The sequence below is a fragment of the Rhinoraja longicauda genome, chromosome 14, assembly GCF_053455715.1.
Source record: "Rhinoraja longicauda isolate Sanriku21f chromosome 14, sRhiLon1.1, whole genome shotgun sequence".
NCBI lineage: Eukaryota > Metazoa > Chordata > Chondrichthyes > Rajiformes > Arhynchobatidae > Rhinoraja > Rhinoraja longicauda.
The window spans coordinates 3,779,491-3,802,351 of NC_135966.1; the positions used below are offsets into that span (position 1 = coordinate 3,779,491).

Genomic DNA, 22,861 nt, shown 5'->3' on the forward strand with positions numbered 1-22,861 from the left:
ATTGATCGTTGAAAGTACTAATAGAAATGCTGGGCAAAAGAAACAGCAGCAGGTACAAAGACAGTAATAATCAGGTCAATCCCCTTTCATCAGAAATTGCTGAGAAACCTACTTCCATCACCCTTTTGAGTAGCATGTTCTAGATCATGACAGTGGGCAGGCTAATATTATCTTCCTTTCCTCTACAATTCTTTTGCCAGTGATTATAAATTTATGAGCTCTGGTTACCCTCATTTGTCACCAGATACAGCTTCTCAGTAAATATTTCATGAACACTTTTCATTATTTTAAGTATCCTCATTATCCCCCTCTTATTTTTATCCGCCCAATTTCTGGGATCAGAAAGCCAAAATGGGAATAGCAAGGGAATTTGTTTGCATAGTTGAACTATGAGGCACTGCCTTTGTATACTAGAAGCAGACACCAAGTCAATTTTAAAATAGAATTCGAGAAATACTCAAAGGGAGAAAAATAATAATGACTGTGGGAAAAGAGCAGGATGAATAGCATTCACTGAATATTATTGCCAAAGACTTGGCAAACTCTCAAAGGATAAAATGGACAGCTTTTGTACCATTCTGTGATACTAAATATTTCCTGATAACTGTATCCATGGTTTCATTCCAGTAAGCTTCCTTTTCTTCTTCTCCTAAATCTTAGTGTTGTCCTTGGGATTCTGCATTGTAGCCATTTAATGTTTTGTAAGAGTTTAGCGTGATTTCTGCATTTTGAATTCCACTGCCTCTTGATATCCTTCGATATCTGAACTTCCATCTACGGTACCCCAGGAGGGAAATTGATCTGCCAGCAGTCATAAAACACAAAAATACATGACACATGAAATTAAAGTGATGAGTGGAAAGGATTGGGGATGTGGAAAGATTGGGGGGGGGGGGGGGGGGGGGGGGGTGGGAGGGAAGTCAGTCTACCCCACGACAGAAGGGGGAGGAGTTGTACAGTTTGATAGCCACAGGGAAGAATGATCTTCTGTGGCGTTCTATGCTGAACCATCTTGTTGGTGAAGGTACTCCTCAGGTTGACCAGTTTGTCATGGAGGCGGTGAGCTGTATTGTCCAAGATGCTCTGCAGTTTGAGGAGCATCCTCCCCTCTAAGACCAACTCCCATGAATCCAACTTCGATCCCAGGACAGAGCCAGTCTTCCTGATGAGTTTGTTAATCCTATTGGCGTCCGCAGCCTTCGCCCTGCTGCCCTAGCACAGGACAGTGAAAAAGATGGCACTGGCTACCACCAATTGGTAGAACATCTGCAGCACCTTACTGCAGACGTTGAAGGAGCAGACAGTACAAAACAGTACAGCCGGCTCTGTCCCTTCTTCAACAGGGCCTCGGCATTCCTGGACCTATCACCTTGTCTTGCCTTCAAGGATTTGTGAATCTGTACATCCAAGTTCCTGCTATTATAATTCTGACATTACCAGTTATATTACTTTGCAGTATCGTTCTTCCCGTCTTCTAATGCTCACATTTAATTGCATTAGTAATTTACCTGCCCATTTCACCGCTCAATCAATCAACCCCGCTACTGCTGCACAAACCATCTTTGCTGAAGGGTCACAACATAAAACGTCACCTGTGCATTCATTCCACAGATGCTACCTGACCCACAGGTCTTTTCCAGGGGCACTTGCTAAGTAATCCTTCAGAATTCAACGTGCTCCCTGTTTCCATAAAAATACTTTTTTGTTCCTACTTATATTTTAAATTTTGACGTGTATGCCTGAGGCAATGTTTTCAGAGAATACTGCAGCATGTAAACAGGACATTCAGATTTAAGTTTAGGCTTATTATTGTCAAGCGTACCGACGTACAGTGGTAAGCTTTATTTTGCAGATTATCCAAACAGATCAGATATCAGTATACATAAATACAATCAAGTCAAACTCAAATACAATGGGTAGATCAAAGGGTAAGAAACAGGATGCAGAATATGGTTCTCAGCATTGTAGTGCATCAGTTCCACAGTGGGGTAGACGTGAATCGGACAGTACCATAACTTATCAAAGGACCATTCAGAAGCCTGATAACAGAGGGGAATAAGCAGTTCCCGAGTCTGGTGGTGCGTGCTTTTAAGCTTCTGTATCCTCCTGCAACGAGAGCAGAAAGAAGGAGAAATGACCGGGGTGGGGTAAGTATTTGATATTGTTGACCTGGGCTGTACTCGTGCACGCTGATAGCGAGCACCATTCTATGTTAATCCCATCGCCCAGCATTTGTTTAGCATTCTCTTTCATGAAGTAATTTCCTAGAAACAGGCACTTTGTGCCCTTTTTTTTGTAAGTCAGCACCTCCAGTTCGTTGTGTCATCATTTTTTCTGTGCTGTGAAATAGCAAGCGTCATGGAGTCATCCAGCACAGAGGCAGGACCTCCCAGTAAACTGAAGAGGCAAGAGTGATTTATTGCCATGTGTACCAAAATGGAACAATGAAATTCTTCCATGGTCCACGGCGACCAACGAAGACTTGAGAACTCGACAGGACTTGCGTGTAGAAGTTGGGAGGTCATGTTGCAGTTGTATAAGACATTGGTGATGCTGCATTTAGAGTAATGTGTTCAATTCTGGGCATCATGTTATATAATAGATGTTGTCAAGCTGAAAAGAGTAGAGAAGATTTACAAGGATGTTGCCAGGGCTAGAGGGACTGAACTATAGGGAGAGGTTGAGTAGGCTGGGCCTCTATTCCTTGGAGTGCAGGAGGATGAGGGGGTGATCTTATAGAGGTATATAAAATCATGAGAGAAATAGATCAGATAGATGCACAGAGTCTCTTGCCCAGAGTAGGTGAGGACCAGAGGACATAGATTTAAGGTGAAGGGGAAAATATTTAATAGGAATCTAAGGGGTAACTTTTTCACACAAAGGGTGGTGGGTGTATGGAACAAGCTGCCAGAGGAGGTAGTTGAGGCAGGGACTATCCCAACATTAAAGAAACAGTTAGACAGGTACATGGAAAGGATGAGTTTGGAGGGGTATGGACTAAATGCAGACCGGTGGGACTAATATAGTTGGGACATGTAGGCCAGTGTGGGCAAGTTGGGCTGAAGGACCTATTGCCACACTGTTATATTCTATGACTTTGTGACAGTGCTGCCTGACTTATTGTGTTACTCCAGCACTTTGGGTTGTTTTTTTTTGGAGAGCAACATTTGCAATTTCATGTATCTACAACCGAAGAACGAGAAGAACTCCGAGGTGCCGCCCGTCCCGCCGAGATACTGCAGCACTTTGTGTGATTACTCATAAATGAGCAGCTGCAGTTCTTTACATCCACATCCAAAGAAAGAGAAGGACTCGAAGGTGCTGCAAGACCCAACCGAGTTACTTCAGCACCATGTCTCTTTTATGTAGGAAGGAACTGTAGAGGCTGGTATAAATCAAAGACAGACACAAAAAACTGGAGTAGGAGGAGGAAGGGAGAGGGAAGGGGGGAGGGAAGGAGGAAGGAAGGAGGAGGGAAGGGAGGAGGGGAAGGGAGGAGGGGAAGGGAGGAGGGGAAGGGAGGAGGGAAGGGAGGAGGGGAAGGGAGGAGGGGAAGGGAGGAGGGAAGGGAGGAGGGAAGGGAGGAGGGAAGGGGGAGGGGAGGGGAAGGGAGGAGGGAAGGGGGAGGGAAGGAGGAGGGAAGGGAGAGAGAGAGAGAGGGGGATAGGTGTTTTAGGAGCATTACGGTAACGAGTCCCCCGTTCAGTGCGCGCCGAGCCGTTCTTGGGGTGATTACGGGCGGCCGCGCACCTGACCGGTTCAAACCTGGCTGACGTCTGGGGTGTGCGCGTGCCCGCGGGGGGGGGCGTGCGCGTGCCCGCGGAGGTGGGGGATGGAGCGTGCGCGTGCCCGCGGAGGTGGGGGATGGAGCGTGCGCGTGCCCGCGGAGGTGGGGGATGGAGCGTGCGCGTGCCCGCGGGGGGGGTGGGGGTGGTGGAGCGTGCGCGTGCTCGCGGGGGAGGGATTTGAACAACAAACGGCCGCCGGCACCATTGCCGCGGCGCGAGGGGAAGGCGGGAACGGGGCGGGCACCTCCTACCCGTCCAGCAAATGGAGCAGCGTCCGTCTGAGCCCGTTAGAGAGACGCCGACATCCCCCGAGCGACCGCCATTAACACTGTCACTGAGAACGGGGGCGGGTTTTTAACGCCGGGAAACGAGTGAAGAGATTGTTGTGAGGCGAAGTAAGATCGAGCAAATTGAATTAGCGGCGGCCGCTGCTGACGCCGCCGTCGTGAGGAGAAACACCCGCGACAGATCGACTGATCGCCATTAACGCGGTGGGAAGAGAAAAGGCGGTTTTCGTCAGGCATTCATTGGTGGTGGTGCTGCTGCTGTGTGTGAGGCGGTCGCCGCCTGCCCTGAGGAAGATTGACCGAGCGAGCGAGCGATCGCCATCAACGCGGTGTGTGAAGAAGGGAGGGGGTGTGGGAGAGAGGAAAGGCGATGAGGGGGGAGGAGGAGGAGGTTGTTGTGGTGTTGTTGCTGGTGTGAGGAGAAGATCGCCTGAGCTGAGGAGGAACACCGACCCGACCCGTGAGTGAGTGCGGGAGTGAGTGCGGCCGTCGAAGGGGAACGGCTATTCCCCCCTCTCCTATGGAGCGCACTGACCTGGCCGCCCGCCCGCCACCACTCCACTCCACGCCATGCCCAGGCCCGAGTGCGGCCGACACCTGCTGCTGCCGCCGCCGCTGCCGCCCGGCTGGGAGGAGGCCACCGACCACGACGGCAAACGCTACTACATCGACCACAACGCCAGGCAGACGAGCTGGGTGGATCCCCGCGACAGGTGCGTTCTGCGTCCTCTCCCCCTCTCGGAACCTCCATTAATTCATCTCTTCTTTCTTTCTCCCCCCCCCCCCCCCCCCCCCCCTTTCGGTCGCCCACTTGCCAAATATGGTCCCACTGCGCACGCGCCGCCGCCTCCGGTTGCCGGCCCGCCGGTACCGATGCGTCTGCGCGTGCGCCGCACCGATGGTCGCCGGCCCGCCGGCATCGGTGCGCCTGCGCGCTGGCCTCAGCCGGCTCCATCCTCCCACCCCCCCCTTGGTACGCAAGCGCGACATTCCTGCCTCTCCCTCTCTGTTGCAGAGGTCACCACCACAGTTCACATGCCTCACATTCCAGGGATTGTTGGTCCGTGGGAAATTAAAAAAAACACATACACAAAAAACCCCAGCACGACTGTTGTTTTTTTTTAAAAAGGATGTATTATTCTGCATGAAACAAAACCACTCTGGTGTCCAGTGTGGGATTCTCATCACTATTTAGCTCCCACATATGGATGTTTGTTTGTTGTGGTGTTTCTGCATTTAATGTGCCCGTAAAGCCGCAGCAAGTAAGAATATCATTGTAGGACACAAAAGGACACGCGGTGCTGGAGTAATATAGCGAGACAGGCAGCATCTCTGGAAAACATGGATAGGTGACGTTTCACAGAGCGCTGGAGTAACTCCGGGGGTCAGACAACATCTGGAAAAAGGGATAGGTGACGTTTTGGGTCGGAACCTTTCTTCAGATTCCTTTTCATGTTCTCCAGAGGTGCTGTGTGACCCGCTGAGTTACTACAGCACTTTGTGTCCTTTTGTGTATTAACCAGCATCTGCGGTTCTTTGTTTCTACTTGTATAACAGAAAGTGCTGGGGTAACTCAGCAGGTCAGGTGGCATCTGCAGTTCCTTGTTTCTGAAGAATGTCATTGTTCTAAGTCTGAAGAAGGGTCTCGACCCGAAACATCACCCATTCTTTCTCCGCAGAGATGCTGCCTGTCCCGCTGAGTTACTCCAGCATTTTGTATCTACCTTCGATCTGAACCAGCATCTGCAGTTCTTTCGGATACATCATTGTTCTAATTTTGGTACATATGACAATTAGCCACTCTTGAGATAAATGGCACAACCTGGCTTTTTAAAAAGACATGATGATATACTGTGAAACTTTTAAATCTTTAAGCAGAATGTACTGCTAAGATCGACGTATGCCTTGTAGCTCCATCATTCAATCGTGGCTGATCTATTTTCCCCTCTCAACCCCATTCTCCTGCTTCTTACTCTAACTTTTGACATCTTTAAAGTTCAAGGTGAAGGTGGGATAAAATGGACCCGGAGGGGTGGTCAATGGTTGGCATACTCTCAGTGGGATGAGCCACCTGTTTCCATGTTGTATCATTCAATTCAATACGTAGACACAAAAAGCTGGAGTAACTCAGCGGGACCGGCAGCATCTCTGGAGAGAAGGAGTGGGTAACGTTTCGAGTCGAGACCCTTCTTCAGACAAAAGAAGTTCTCCTCTCTCTGACAATTTCTTACACAAATTCAATTCAATAAATGGCGTAGATGATCTTTTCAGCACCGAAATTAGTTTTGCGAGTTCCGCACGGATCTGTGTTGGGACTCCTGCTATTTGTGCTATATATGGAAATGACTTGGACGTAAACGTAGTAAATAGGTTGATTAGCAAGTTTAAAAATTATACCAAGATTGTGGGAGTCGTAGAATTTGTGAAAGGCTGTCAGGATACAGTGGGATATAAATCAGCTGCCGAAATGGCAGATGGAGTTTAATCGGAGCAACTGAGGTGTTGCATTTTGGAAGATCAAATGTAAGAAGCAAATGTACAATTAATGGCAGGACCCTTAACAGCATTAATGTACAGAGGGATCTTGGGGTCCAAGTCCATCACTCCCTGAAAATGTCCACACAAGTAGACAGTGTAGAAAAGGAGGCATATGTATGCTTGCTTTCGAAGACTGGGGCATTGAATATAAGCCAGGACGTCATGATGTGAGTTTATAGGACTTTGGTTAGGCTGCATTTGCAGTATTGTGTGCAATTCTGGTTGCCCCATTACAGGAAGCATCTGGAGGCTTTGGAGGTTTACTGCAATTAGGGGTATTAGCTTCTGCGAGAGGTTGGACAGACTGGGATTATTTTCTCTGGAACATTGGAAGTTGTGGGGAGGCCTATCAGAAGTATATAATATTATGAGAGGCATTGATAGGGTAGTCTGTCAGACCCTTTTGTACGGGGTGAAAATATCAAACACTAGAGGACATAGCTTCACGGTGAGAGGGACAAAGTTTAAAGATGTGCGGGACACCTTTTTTACACAGAGGGTGGTGAGTGCCTGGAGCACGCCAAGGGGGTGGTGGTTGAAGGAGATACATTAGTGACATTTAAATACATTTAGATAACCATATGGATATGCAGGGAATTGAGGGATACGAGTTATGTGCAGAAAGGTAAGTGATGGCCTTAACATCGTGTTCAGCACAGACATTGTGGGCTGAAGGGCCTGTTCTTGTTCTGTTCTATAGTCTATGAAATAGGTGCTAGACTGCCTCTATTAACGATTTTAAAACATTAATGATTTAGACGAGGGAATCAAATGTGACATCTCCAAGTTTGCGGATGACACAAAGCTGGGTGGCAGTGTGAGCTGCGATGAGGATGCTATGAGGCTGCAGGGTGACTTGGATAGGTTGGGTGAGTTGGCAGATGCAGTATAATGTGGATAAATGTGAGGTTATCCACTTTGGTGTCAAGAACAGGAAGGCAGATTATTATCTGTATAGTGTCAGATTATGAAAAGCAGAGGTGCAATGAGACCTGGGTATGCTTGTACATCAGTCACTGAAAGTAAGCAGGCAGGTACAGCGGGCAGTGAAGAAAGCTAATGGCATGTTGGCCTTCATTGTGAGAGGATTTGAGTTTAGGAGCAAGGAGGTCCTACAGCAGTTGTACAGGGCCCTGGTGAGATCCAACCTGGTATATTCTGTGCAATTTTGGTCTCCTAATGTGAGGAAGGACATTCTTGCTATTGAGGGAGTGCCGTGTAGGCTCACCAGGTTAATTCCCGGGATGGCGGGACCGCCATGAATCGGTCGACTGGGCTTGTATTCACGGGAATTTAGAAGGATGAGAGGGGATCTTATAGAAACATATAAAATTCTTAAAGGATTGGACAGGTGAGATGCAGGAGAAATGTTCCCCATGTTGGGGAAAGTCCAGAACCAGGGGTCACAGTTTAAGAATAAGGGGTAGGCCATTTAGGACTGAAATGAGGAAAAACGTTTTCACCCAGAGAGTTGTGAATCTGTGGAATTCTCTCCCACAGAAGGTAGGGGAGGCCAATTCACTGGATGTTTTCAAGAGAGAGTTAGATTTAGCTCTTAGGGCTAAAGGAATTAAAGGATACGGGGGAAAAGCAGGAACGGGGTACTGATTTTAGATGATCAGCCATTATCATTTTGAATGGCGGTGCTGGCTCAAAGGGCCGAATGGCCTACTCCTGCACCTATGTTTCTATGTCACACATGAGTCAACATAACGGATAAACCTGTTCAACCTCATTCCCCCCAATCTGGTATTTGTCTATTATTGTTATATGTGCTGAGATAAAATTTAAAAAATGTTGCTTTGTGTGCTATCCAGGTAAATCATACCATACATGAGTGGATACAAAGAGAAAATAAACTGAGTGCAGAATATAGTGTTACAACTATAGCAAAAGTGTAGACAATAAATATAAATTGCGAGGTGCACAATGAGGTAGTCATGAAGATTAGAATTAATCCCTGGCATGTGAGAGATTCATTCAAGAGTCTAATAGCAGTGAGGAAGAAGCTGTTCTTGAATCTGGTGGAATGTGCAACATGCATCAGTCACGGCTAAGAAACCCCGCTTGCCTGAAGAAGTACAGCTTGAACAACACCAGCAGCCCAACATTTATAGGATTAAACCACCCTTTTCTGTGACATCTCATTCAATAACAAAGTTAATCTTTCCCACAACTGGGGCATGATGTTGAAGTATGCAATGTTAACAAAATCCACTGCAGTTACTTGCATTAACTAATTCAACAACACTCCCAAGATGTACAGGTTTGTCGGTGAATTGGCTTGGTAAATGTAAAAATTGTCCCTAGTGCGTGTTGGATAATGTTAATTTGCGAGGATTGCTGGCCGGCGTGGACTTGGTGGGTCGAAGGACCTGTTTCCGCGCTATATCTCTAAATTAAACTAAACCATATAAAGCTGTGATCACTCCTACCAAGTAGGACAGGACCAGCAGGTACATGGTAGCAGAACAAACTGCAAGTTCCTTGTCTTGGAAGTATGTCACTTTTAAGTACCAGGATATTGAGATCCCTCTTATCAAGAGTTTTGTATTGTCTATGTAAACAATATTATGTTTTCTTATTGCCCTACATTTAATTGTATCTGTCAATGTTTTGACATGTGCTTTAGCCATTCTATTGCAGACTCGTTTTGTGTCTATTCAATTTGTAGTTGCACCTTGTGTATCATCAACACACATGGCTGCAATACAATTGGTACTTTCATCGAATGCTATAACAGATTCTAAAAAGCTGAGGCCTTGGCTCTGATCTTTCTGTAAGTTATTTACAGTAGTGATCACACAGAAACAATGGCAGGAAAATTTGTTAATTTTCAAACTGATCAGACTAAATTTTCCTGACATTGTTTTGCATTAATTAGCCTATCCTTTATTCATGGTTATAGTAAACGTTATGCTAATATATTACCCTCTCTGGCATACTTTGTGAGGAACATTTTCTGTGGTATCCTGAATTCCTTCCTGACGTATAAAAGCAATCAAGTTATAATTTGTTGTCCCATTGTTCAAAAGCTCTGATGGTTTGACATCTGGATCACAAGACCCCATTTCCTAGCTCAAAAGGAGCTTGCAAGAAACATTATTTTACTGCGTAACTTCTAAAATAAATTGAGTTAAAAGTATGTCTGTTTCTTAATAGGAATTGTATCAAATTTGCTAATCAGGTGCCACCAATGTCCTGGTCCTGATGGTGCCATATTATTGGAATTTTACTGTAAAATGCACCTCCTCCAATCCACCGAGCTATCCAAGTCTATCTTGTTAACACCAATAATGTTTACTCTTTTTCTGTAGCATTCATAAGCTCACGAGTAATCGGTTCAGTTTAGATAGACAATAGGTGCAGGAGGAGGCCGTTCGGCCCTTCGAGCCAGCACCGCCATTCAATGTGATCATGGCTGATCATTCTCAATCAGTACCCCGTTCCTGCCTTCTCCCCATACCCCCTGACTCCGCTAACCTTAAGAGCTCTATCTAGCTCTCTCTTGAATGCATTCAGAGAATTGGCCTCCACTGCCTTCTGAGGCAGAGAATTCCACAGATTGATTGTGGAATCAATCTGACTGATTCCACAGATTCACAACTCTGACCTCATATGCATATCCAGGTCATATTTAGTTTTGCAAGAAAAGGCTGATGAATGGTGGTTCACTGTTTTTGGAGGTGTGCTTTGCATCCTTGTTAATTGTACACATCTGCGGTAAATATATGCCCACTGACAATTTTCTGTTTGTAAGTGCATTAGAAGGGCTATGGGGCATTGGAATTTGTCTGTTTTCTTCTACTAATGTTATTAATTACTTGGAGCTTTTCCATTATTTGATTCATTCGCTTAATACTCTGATTTTTAAAAAAATAGTTAAAATCCTAGATCTTCTGCTACTCTCCAAATGTTAGCTGTGAACGCTAACTGTGTTAGCTTTGTTTATTTTTCTTTTGGCTCTCACTAACAGTTTCTTGCTAAGGGTTCTCAGGAGATAACAGGTATAACAGGTATAACAGAGCTTTATTTGTCGTTCGGTACCGAAGTACCGAACGAAACTACATAGCAGTCATAGAAAAAAAAAAGAACACAAGACACATAACCCCAACACAAACGTCCATCACAGTGACTCCAAACACCCCCTCACTGTGATGGAGGCAACAAAACTACCCCTCTCTTCCCCACGCCCACGGACAGACAGCTCGTCCCCGACCGACCCGCACAGTCCCCGCACCGGGCGCTGAAACGTCTCGCGGCCGAACCGGGCGATGAAAGGCCCGCGACCAAGCCTTGCGCAGCTAAGTCCCGCAGCCGAGCCGCACCAGCGGTGAAAAGTCCCGCAGCCGAGCCGCACCGGGCGGTGTTAAGTCCCGCAGCCGAGCCGCACCAGCGGTGAAAAGTCCCGCAGCCGAGCCGCACCGGGCGGTGTTAAGTCCCGCAGCCGAGTTGCACCGGGCGGTGTTAAGCCCCGCAGCCGAGCTGCACCGGGCGGTGTTAAGCCCCGCAGCCGAGCTGCACCGGGCGATGTAAAGTCCCGCAGCCGAGTTGCACCGGGCGGTGTTAAGCCCCGCAGCCGAGCTGCACCGGGCGATGTAAGTCCAGCGGCCAAGCCGCACCGGGATGTAAAGTCCAGCGGCCAAGCCGCACCGGGATGTAAAGTCCAGCGGCCGAGCCGCCCCGGGGGATGTTAGGCCCCGCAGCCGAGCCGCACCCCGCGCCGTGAGGAAGAGAAAAGTTCCCCACACCCACCCACCCCCCACACACCACCACCCCCTCCCACACATACACAACCAAAAAAATATATATAAAAATCATCCCAACACCGACACTCAACAAAAAAAAAGACGCACAGACTGCTAGTCAGCCGCTGCCGTTAGGCGCCGCCACGTGACTTGTACATCTGCCAATGTTGGTGTGTGGAGGTATTTGTTGAAGTAGGGTATGCAAATGAAAGGGTGAGAAAGATGTACAGTGCCCTTCATAATGTTTGGGATAAAGACCCATCATTTATTTATTTACCTCTGTACTCCACAATTTGAGATTTATAATAGAAATTTCATTCTACAGCAACACAATGATCCCAAATATCCTGCTGAAGCAACAAAGGAGTTTTTCAAAGCTAAAAAATAGTCAATTCTTGAATTGCCAAGTCAATTGCCCAACCTGAACCCAATTGAACATGCTTTTTATATGCTGGAGAGAAAACTGAAGGGGACTAGCCCCCAAAATAAGTAAAAGCTAAAGATGGCTGCAATACAGGCCCGGCAGAGCATCACCAGCAACTGATGATGTCCATGAATCGCAGACTTCAAGTAGTCATTGCATGCAAAGGATATGCAACAAAATACTAAACATGACTACTTTCATTTACATGGCATTTGCTGTATGGCACTATGGTGCCCTGAAATGGGGGGGACTATGTATAAACATTGCTGTAGTTTCTACGTGGTGAAACTCAGGGAGTTGTAATTCTGTTGAATTCTCTGCCTCAGAAGGAAGTGGAGGCCAATTCTCTGGATGCTTTCAAGAGATAGTTAGATAGAGCTCTTAATGATCGCGGAGTCAGGGGGTATGGGGAGAAGGCAGGAACGGGGTACTGATTATGAATGGTCAGCCATTATCACATTGAATGGTGGTGCTGGCACCTATTGTCTATGGTCTAAAATGTATAAAAATGGCCTTTATTAAAATCTGACAACGTGCCCTTTGACCATATGCGATTTTTTTTTTTCTCTATTACAAATTTCAAATAGTGGAGCACAGATGCAAATAAATAAATTATGGGTCTTTGTCCCAAACATTATGGAGGGCAATGTATGTTATCCTGCACAATGTATGTTATCCTGCAAGTCTCTAATTTATGTTGTCGGAGGCCTCCAATTTCCTGATTATAGGCCATTGATTAGTTTAACAAAAGTGGGCATGTGGGACTAGTGTAGATGGGTCAGCATGGCAAGTTGGGTTGAAGGACCTGTTTCCTTGCTGTGTGACTCCATCAGTACATGGCTTGATGGATTCAAATTTATTTTCTTGAAAGCTTTAGTTTAGTTTATTGTTTATTGTCAGGTGCACCAAGGTACAGTGAAAAGCTTTTTGTTCATGCTTTTGTTCTTGCTATCCACTTTGCTACGGTAACACTGTAAATTTCCCCAGTGTGGGACGATTAAAGGAATATATTATTATTATTACACTCAGCGTGATTATACGTGATTACAATCAATCCGGCCACAGTGTACTGTGGGCAATGTATAATGTACCACAATAGACTTGAAGGCCCACAGTTGCTTGGGGCAGGGTGTTCTACTGGAGCTGCGACATTTTAATGCTCAATTTTCCAATGTGGTCTACATTTGGAATTGTTTGATGCAGGCAGCCTTCTTATTCTGTGGTCAATGCAGGAGTTTGCAACCTGAAACCTGTTCTTTTTGATAGTTTGGTCAGACTTTATCTTGACATATTGATCTGGTTACTGAGGCACAAGCGAAACTTCCATCCACTAGAAGTAATTTAATGAAAGATCACAAGGCTTCCATTTGATAACATATTCAGATCATATCATGATGATAAGTAATTGAGAACAAAGAAGAATAAAGACCAGAGCATTTGAGAGAATTAGGTGAGAACCTGATCTTGGGTGCTGTCTGTGGAGTTTGCACATTCTCCCTGTTTCTCCCATGTGCTGATAAGGATGCTAGTGGAAATATGGGATTGGTGTAGAATGCCTTATGATTAGCATGAATGTGATGGATTGAAGGGCCTGTTTTGAATCTATAAGTTGTGTATTAAGTCTACAGATATTTTGTTCAGTGCTGATTGTATGAAAGGCAATTCTTGGGATAAATATAGTACATTTTAAATATGCTTTTTCTTAGTGAGTCACCATCTTCTAAATCTTGTGCAATATCAAATAAAGATGAAGTGTTAAAAAATGTTTGTTCTAAAAGGTTGGTATAAAGGAAAGTGATAAAGGATTTTATAAATGAGATGCAACGCATCTGAGATTGCAAAACTGGAAAGAATAAATATTATGGAAGCAACTGAAAATAATATAATTTTGAATGATTAACTTGGCTTCAAAATGTAAAGGTAGAGGAATGATATCATACAAGACAAGGAAGTAGAGCAGCCAGGTGAGATAATAGAGTAAGAAAGTAGAGCTACAAAAGTGGAACTGGAAACATTAGGTGAAATTAAGAGGAATACAGGAGATTAACTACATTTCTACCACCATATAATATAATGTGGCGGCTCCCAAAGGTCGGGCCATACTACTACCGACCCCTCGGCACGGGAATGGACCAGTTCCGGGAGGCGGTCCTGGACCCAGGAATATAAGGACAAGGTTTGGGCGCCAAGCCATTCCGGCAGACTAGACCCGTCTGAGACCCACGAACCAATAAATATACCTTCCCAAAATACCTGGCTCCTTGCCTTTATCGACGCGCTACATTGGTGACCTCGACGGTCCATTCATTAGGATGGACAGAGAAGCATATTCCGACCGCCCGTCCGGCTCGCAGGCCGACCAGGCCCCAACTGTCGACGCGGTAGGAATTAAGCTCCCGACCTTCTGGACCACCCGGGCTCGCATTTGGTTTTACCAAGCGGAGGCCCAGTTCCAGCTGCGGGGCAACACAACGGATGACACCCGGTTTTTCCACCTGGTGGGAGCCCTTGACCAGGACGCGGCCGAAGAGGTAACGGAGTTCCTCCAGGACCCACCGGCCGACGGTAAATATGAAGCCCTTAAGGAGCTGCTGCTCCAAACCTACGGGCTAACCCGAATGGAGCGGGCCGAAAGGCTCCTCCACATGCCAGGCCTCGGTGACCGGCGCCCATCTAGCCTCCTGAAGGAGATGGTCGCGTTACTCGACGGGCACAGACCGTGCCTGATGTTTGAATATACGTACCTGCACCTGCTGCCGGCCGACATTCGCCTGCAGCTCACCGACGCCTCCTTTGCAGACACCCGGGCCCTCGGCAGGCGCGCGGACGCGCTGTGGGCGGCGCGCCGTGATGACGTCAGTGCGCTTAACGTCACTCGAGAAGCGCCCGATTTTCTACGGTCGGGCGGGGGAGCTGTGGAAGGAGTGACAGCTACGTCCCGGAGGCCTGCAAGATCGCCCCCGGTGGCCATTGCGGGTCGTGCACCTGCAGTCCCACACCAGCAGGCTCCAGCCAGCACCAGCAAGAGGTACTGGTGTTATTACCACCAGCGCTGGGGTGCGGCAGCCCGACAATGCCGCCAGCCGTGCACATTTCCGGAAAACGCCCGGGCCGGCTACCAATAGTCCCTGCGGTGGCTGGCCAGATTCACCGCCTCTTCGCCTGGGATCGGCGGTCCGGGAGCCGCTTCCTCGTGGATACCGGGGCGGAGCTGAGCGTCCTGCCCCCTTCGCCGCTGGACATTCGTTCTGGGAAGCGGGGGCCCATCCTCACCGCGGCAAATGGGAGCATTATTCACACATATGGCGTCCGCACGGTCCACATCGTTTTCGGTGCCAGTCATTTTACGTGGCTGTTTACGATCGCCGACGTCTCCCAGCCGTTGCTCGGGGCCGATTTTCTGCGGGCGCATTCTCTCCTCGTGGACGTCAGGCAGCAGCGCTTGGTCCACTCCGCCACGATGGAGCCCATCGCGTTGCGGCTGAATGACCCCATTATACGCCCGCTGTCGTCCGTGGACTCCCATTTCGCTCGGGTGCTGGCGGACTTTCCGGATATTATGGCCCCGCAATTCCGGTCGTCGACCCCCAAGCATGGGGTGTACCATTATATCACAACTACCGGCCCACCCCTCCACGCACGAGCACGCCGACTCCCGCCTGAGAAACTACGCCTGGCACGACAGGAGTTCCGCACGATGGAGTCCTTGGGGATCGTCCGCCCTTCCAACAGCCCATGGGCATCTCCACTCCACATGGCCCCAAGGCAAACGGGGGCTGGAGGCCTTGCGGGGATTATCGGCGGCTGAACGTCGCTACCGCCGAGGACCGATACCCCGTGCCCCACATCCAGGACTTCAACGCCCATTTGGCTGGGGCCACGATATTTTCAAAGGTGGATCTGGTGCGAGGTTACAACCAGATCCCGGTCCACCCGGAGGATGTACCCAAGACGGCAATCATCACGCCGTTCGGACTCTACGAGTTCGTACGAATGCCGTTCGGCCTCAAGAACGCCGCGCAGTCATTTCAGCGGTTAATGAACGGCGTGTGTCGCGGGCTGGATTTCCTATTTGTCTACCTTGACGACATATTGGTAGCCAGCCGCTCGCGGCAGGAGCACTGTGCCCACCTCCGGCAGCTTTTCCAGCCGCTCAGCGAACACGGGTTGGCCATAAACCTCGCCAAGTGCCGCTTTGGCGTGGCCACAATCGACTTTCTCGGCCACCGTGTGTCCTCGCAAGGAGCGGTTCCCCTGCCGGACAAAGTAGACGCCATCCGCCGGTTTCCCCGTCCGTCCTCGGTGCGTGGCCTGCAGGAGTTCGTCGGCATGGTGGCATTTTATCACCGGTGCCTGCCATCCGCGGCCCACATCATGCGGCCGCTATACGAGCTGCTGGCGGGCAAGCGTAAGACCGTCGTGTGGACCGACGAGGCCGTGGCAGCCTTTGACGGCGCGAAGGAGGCCCTGGCTCGGGCTGTGCTGCTTGTTCACCCACGGGAGGATGCCCCGACAGCCCTTACGGTGGACGCCTCAGAGTTGGCGGTTGGTGCCGTACTGGAGCAACTCACGGACGGGGGTTGGCGCCCCCTGGCCTTCTTCATCCGGCACCTCAACAACCCCCAGAAGAAGTACAGCGCTTTCGACCGCGAGCTCCTCGCCCTGTACCTGGCCGTTCGTCACTTCCGCTATTTTCTGGAGGGCCGCCCGTTCACGGCTTACACGGACCACAAGCCGCTCACTTTCGCCCTGGCAAAGGTCTCCGACCCATGGTCCGCCCGACAGCAGCGCCAGTTGGCCTACATATCAGAATTTACCACCTCCATCCGCTTTATCGAGGGGAAGGAAAACCGGGTGGCCGACGCATTGTCTCGCCCCGCCATCAATGCCGTGTTAGAAGTGGCACCCGGCATTGATTATTCTGCCCTGGCGGAGGCCCAACTAACGGACGGGGAGATGCCCGCCTACCGGACTGGCCTCCGCCTTGAGGATGTTCCCCTCGGCCCTGGTGCGACGACGATACTTTGCGATGTGTCGGCAGGTCAGCCGCGCCCCATCGTCCCGGCCGCGTGGCGCAGGAGGGTTTTCGACGTGGTCCACGGGCTGGCTCACCCATCCATCCGGGCAACGATCTCGTTGGTAGCTGCGCGGTTCATGTGGCATGGTCTGCGCAAGCAGGTTGGCCAATGGGCCCGCACCTGCATTCCGTGCCAGACATCAAAAATTCAACGCCACGTCCGGGCGCCACTCCAAGGGATCGGTCTACCCTGCCGCCGTTTCGACCACCTGCACGTGGACATTGTGGGCCCCCTCCCGCCGTCCCAGGGCATCACCCACCTCTTCACGGTGGTGGACCGCTTCACGCGGTGGCCGGAGGCCATACCATTGGCTGATACGTCTACAGTCACATGCGCTCGTGCGTTGGCCGCGCACTGGATTGCTCGCTTTGGTGTGCCGGTGGTCATCTCATCGGACCGGGGGCCACAGTTCACCTCCGAGCTGTGGTCGGCCATGGCCCACCTGTTGGGCGTGCGGCTGCACCACACCACGGCCTATCACCCGCAGGCAAACGGCTTGGTGGAGAGGTTCCACCGGCAGCTGAAGGCAGCGCTGAAGGCGCGACTCGCCGGCCCCGACTGGATGGACGAGCTACCATGGGTTTTGCTGGGCATCCGGACTGCCCCCAAGGAAGACCTGGCTTCATCCTCAGCGGAGCTCGTATACGGGTCTCCGCTCACGGTGCCCGGGGAGTTCGTGCCCTCGTTGCCGGGGCGAGAGGAACCGCCCTCATTCACCCTACATCGCCTCCGAGAGCGAGTTGGCAAGCTCGCACCCGTGCCGACGTCCCGCCATGGGACATTCCGCCCTTACGTGCCATCGGCCCTCCAGGACTGCGCCTTTGTTTTCCTGCGCCGTGACGCCCACCAGGCGCCACTCCAGAGGCCGTATGAAGGCCCGTACCGGGTGCTGGAGCACGGACAGACAACCTTTGTTTTGGACATGGGGGGCCGGCCGGAGGCCGTGTCAATTGACCGCCTGAAGCCAGCCCACTTAGACATCGACCAACCGGTGCGGGTGGCCCAGCCTCGGCCACGAGGTCGCCCCCCTTTGCGGGTCCCACCGCCTGTCCCTCCAACTGTGCCTCCGCCGGCCCCTCTGTCGACCGATTACCGTACGCGGTCAGGTCGGGTTGTGCGACCACCAGTGCGTTTCGTGCCTCCGGATCTGGGGGGGGGTACTGTGGCGGCTCCCAAAGGTCGGGCCATACTACTACCGACCCCTCGGCACGGGAATGGACCAGTCCCGGGAGGCGGTCCTGGACTCAGGAATATAAGGACAAGGTTTGGGCGCCAAGCCATTCCGGCAGACTAGACCCGTCTGAGACCCACGAACCAATAAATATACCTTCCCAAAATACCTGGCTCCTTGCCTTTATCGACGCGCTACAATAACATATTTGCCACAGGGAAAGGAGAAGAGGTAAATTTCAAAAAATCTATTGGTTAAAGCAAGTAGCATTAATGTAATAAATATCTATTATTTAACATTTGGTAATGAGAAAGTGTTGATAACCTGACTCTAATTAAGCCAAACTTAGAGTCATAGAGTGATACAGTGTGGAAACAGGCCCTTCGGCCGAACCTGCCCACACCGGCCAACATGTCCCAGATACACTAGTCCCACCTGCCTGTGCTTGGTCCGTATCCTTCCAAACTTGTCCTATCCATGTACCTGTTTAACTGTTTCTTAAATGTTGGGATAGTCCCAGCCTCAACTGCCTCTTCTGGCAGCTTGTTCCATGCACCCACCACCCTTTGTGTGAAAAAGTTACCCCTCGGATTCCTATTAAATCTTTTCCCCTTCACCGTGAACCTATGTCCTCTGGTCCCCGATTCCCCTACTCTAGGCAAGAGACTCTATGCATCTACCCGAGCTATTCCTCTCATGATCTTCTACCTCTATAAGATCACCCCTCATCCTCCTGCGCTCCAAGGAATAGAGACCCAGCCTACTCAACCTCTCCCTATAGCTGAGACCCTCCAAGTCCTGGCAACATCCTTGTAAATCCTCTCTGAACCCTTTCCTGAACCCTTTCAAGCTAGACAATATCTTTCCTATTGCATGGTGCCCAGAACTGAACACAATACTCTAAATGCGGTCTCACCAACTTCTTATACAACTGCAACATGACGTCCCAACTTCTATACTTGTGGGTACATGTTGTCATGAAACTTCATGCTGACAATTGTGTAAGTGAAAGTTACCTATGTGTCTGTTTACGACTCAAATAATATCCTAGACATGCATTTTAAAGTCATTTTGGAATGTAAAACACCCGGATGATAATCTTAGTGCTAAAAGCATGTTTTCCAGAGTGAATACAATGTTAATAAAAGGCTTATTGAATCAATGGAATGTGACAAATGCTGTGGTGCAATGTGCTGGAGGGTGTAAGAATCCACCTGACATTCAAAGAATGAAATGTTATTAAATACTAAAACGATGATGCTTGGTTGAGTATTATAATTTAAGGTTGTGTGCCTTAATCTAATCCTTAAAATCGTGGCTTTATTTTAATTATATGTTTGCACACAATCTTTTAAGAAATGTTAATATGAAGTGCACACACTTTTTAACTTAAGGCTCTTGGAAACGAGACTATGGTTATTAAGAGATTCAGTGTACTAAGTATGAAAAATGGCAAACAAAATTATCCTTTTATCACCCTTCCATGACATCTCCTCCAACCCTTCAAGATGATTGCACTCTACCAATTCTGACCGTCAAACATTTTCAATTTTCTTTACTCCATCGTTGGTGGCTGTGCTTTTTTTAATGTGGCTCTAATGTCCAGAGTTTTGTCCTTAACTTAGCTTTGACTTTTCCCACCCATTTTAAAACATTTCTTCACCCCTATTGCCTTGCCCAAACAATAGGTCATCTATCTTAAAAAATATTCAGCAGATTCTCTGTGAGGTATATGTTTGATGGCTCTTTCTGTTGCTGTTCATTTCTTATCCTCTCTGACTGCTTAAATTTACCAACGCTGATGGGCTGTGAATGGAGACCAAGCCATCAATGTACAGCATTTCTTGAAAGCAGTCAATGAAATACAAATGTTCCAGGTTTGCATTGTAAATGCTTACTGGGATAGGTTCATCTTGTGTAAGAAATAACCTAAATCTAATCATTAATTTGGAACTGTATCAAAGATTGGCATATATGATTGGAAGAGGAATTCCAAGAAATCTTAATTGCCATTGAATTTTGGGCTTTCAGTGCCGATAACATGTTTCAAATTAATGAAAGGATTTCATGAATGGTACAGTTTATATGTCGATTTCATACAAGTTGTATTGTTGCAAACAGATGGCACCATTTTAATAATAGTGCACGTGACATATTTGTGTTGTTTCCTTACATAACTTTTTGCCATACCTGGTGCTTAAGAACATATTTCCAGCTGCTCAGTAACAAACTTCCCAAAGTTTTCTCGGTCATTTTGGACATTGAAGTTGATTATAATGTTAGTTTCATCGCCCTTAGTGAGCCTAGTTCATTTAACACAGATGTAACATGGAATCTAAGGCCTTTTTGTATTAGTTGACTTATTAAACCACGGAAAGGTTGGGGAAAAAAAACTAGGATTTGCATTGGTATAAAAAAGATGAGGACAACAAAAATGTGGAGCAAACCACAAATAATTACAGGCGTAAGAAGAATGCACGGGGTGATCATTGGGCAGCTCCGACTCAGTGAGCTGTAGGGCCTGTTTCCGCACTGTGTCTCTAAATCAGCAGGTTTATGCAGAAAATAATTACTGCACTTTGGTAATCGATTGAAGGTGTTTAATTACCTCTGGGTAATGGTGTATTTTCTAAGCAAAAATCAAAGTGCTGGTGGATCAGGTAACATCTGTGGGGAGCATTAGTGTTGCAAGAGGCTGATGGTTGAGGAGATAAAGCTGTTCTTTAAACAGGGGGATCACGATTCTCAGGCTACAGTATCATTTTCCCGATGGTAGCAGTGAAATGAGAACAGTCTTAGTGGTATGGGTCTTTGATAATTAGCTGTATTTTTGAGGCTGCGCTTGCTCCTCCCCACGGCATTGTGGGTTCAGTATTGATGTGGATAGAGAACTGGCTGGCAGACAGGAAGCAAAGAGTAGGAATAAACGGGTCCTTTTCAGAATGGCAGGCAGTCAAGTCAAGTCAAGTCAATTTATTTGTATAGCACATTTAAAAACAACCCACGTTGACCAAAGTGCTGCACATCTGACCAGGAAAGAAAAAAAGAAACATACAGTGGCAGGCAGCCAAACACAACGGCGCGGCCATATCATCATATCATATCACATATATACAGCCGGAAACAGGCCTTTTCGGCCCACCAAGTCCGTGCCGCCCAGTGATCCCCGTACATTAACACTATCCTACACCCACTAGGGACAATTTTTACATTTACCCAGCCAATTAACCTACATACCTGTACGTCTTTGGAGTGTGGGAGGAAACCGAAGATCTCGGAGAAAACCCACGCAGGTCACGGGGAGAACGTACAAACTCCTTACAGTGCAGCACCCGTAGTCAGGATCGAACCTGAGTCTCCGGCGCTGCATTCGCTGTAAAGCAGCAACTCTACCGCTGCGCTACCGTGCCGCCCTCTTGAACAAAATGTTAATTCAATCACCCACAGTCCAACAACAAAAGCATTAAATAAGCATCAAAATTACACCCCCAAAAAACCCCCCAAAAACACAGTCCAACAATAAAAGCACTAAACAGGCACCCAAATTACCCAACCCCAAAAACCCCCAAAACACAGTCCAACAATAAAAGCATTAAATAGGCATTCAAATCACACAACCCCAAAACCCCCAAAAACACAGTCCAACAATAAAAGCGCTAAACAGGCATTCAAATTACACAACCCCAAAACCCCCAGTGACTAGTGGGGTACCGCAAGGCTCAGTGCTGGGACCCCAGCTATTTACAATATATATTAATGATTTGGACGAGGGAATTGAATGCAACATCTCCAAGTTTGCGGATGACACGAAGCTGGGAGGCAGTGTTAGCTGTGAGGAGGATGCTAGGAGGCTGCAACGCGACTTGGATAGGTTAGGTGAGTGGGCAAATGCATGGCAGATGCAGTATAATGTGGATAAATGTGAGGTTATCCACTTTGGTGGCAAGAACAGGAAAGCAGACTATTATCTGAATGGTGGCCGATTAGGAGATGCAGCGAGACCTGGGTGTCGTGGTGCACCAGTCATTGAAAGTAGGCATGCAGGTGCAGCAGGCAGTGAAGAAAGCGAATGGTATGTTGGCATTCATAGCAAGGGGATTTGAGTATAGGAGCAGGGAGGTTCTGCTGCAGTTGTACAGGGCATTGGTGAGACCACACCTGGAGTATTGCGTACAGTTTTGGTCTCCTAATCTGACGAAAAACATTCTTGCCATAGAGGGAGTACAGAGAAGGTTCACCAGATTGATTCCTGGCAGGACTTTCATATGAAGAAAGACTGGATAGACTCGGCTTGTACTCGCTGGAATTTAGAAGATTGAGGGGGGATCTTATAGAAACTTACAAAATTCTGAAGGGGTTGGACAGGCTAGATGCAGGAAGTCCAGAACAAGGGGTCACAGTTTAAGGATAAGGGGGAAGTCTTTTAGGACCGAGATGAGAAAGTTCTTTTTCACACAGAGTGGTGAATCTGTGGAATTCTCTGCCACAGAAGGTAGTTGAGGCCAGTTCATTGGCTATATTTAAGAGGGAGTTAGATGTGGCCCTTGTGGCTAAAGGGATCAGGGGGTATGGAGAGAAGGCAGATACGGGATACTGAGTTGGATGATCAGCCATGATCATATTGAATGGCGGTGCAGGCTCGAAGGGCTGAATGGCCTACTCCTGCACCTATTTTCTATGTTTCAAAACAAATGGTGGAATAGGCAATGTCCACCACCTTCTGCAGCCTCCTTTGCTCTTGGGTGTTTGAGTTACAGAATCGGTCGAGATGCAACCAGTCAGCACACTCGTACACCTGTAGAAGTTTGCTAGAGTATTCAGCGACAT

At 48.3% G+C, this 22,861-nt stretch overlaps 1 protein-coding gene across 1 annotated transcript in view; it reads left to right on the forward strand.

Annotated features, from left to right (window-relative positions):
• Window positions 1-4,440: 4,440 nt before the first annotated feature.
• LOC144600003 (protein KIBRA-like) overlaps window positions 4,441-22,861 on the forward strand; it is a 67,962-nt gene continuing 49,541 nt past the window's right edge. Inside the window, exon 1 of the mRNA XM_078411312.1 lies at window positions 4,441-4,788. Coding sequence (XP_078267438.1) covers window positions 4,646-4,788 — 143 coding nt within the window. The 5' untranslated portion in view covers window positions 4,441-4,645. The remainder of the gene's footprint in view (window positions 4,789-22,861) is intronic.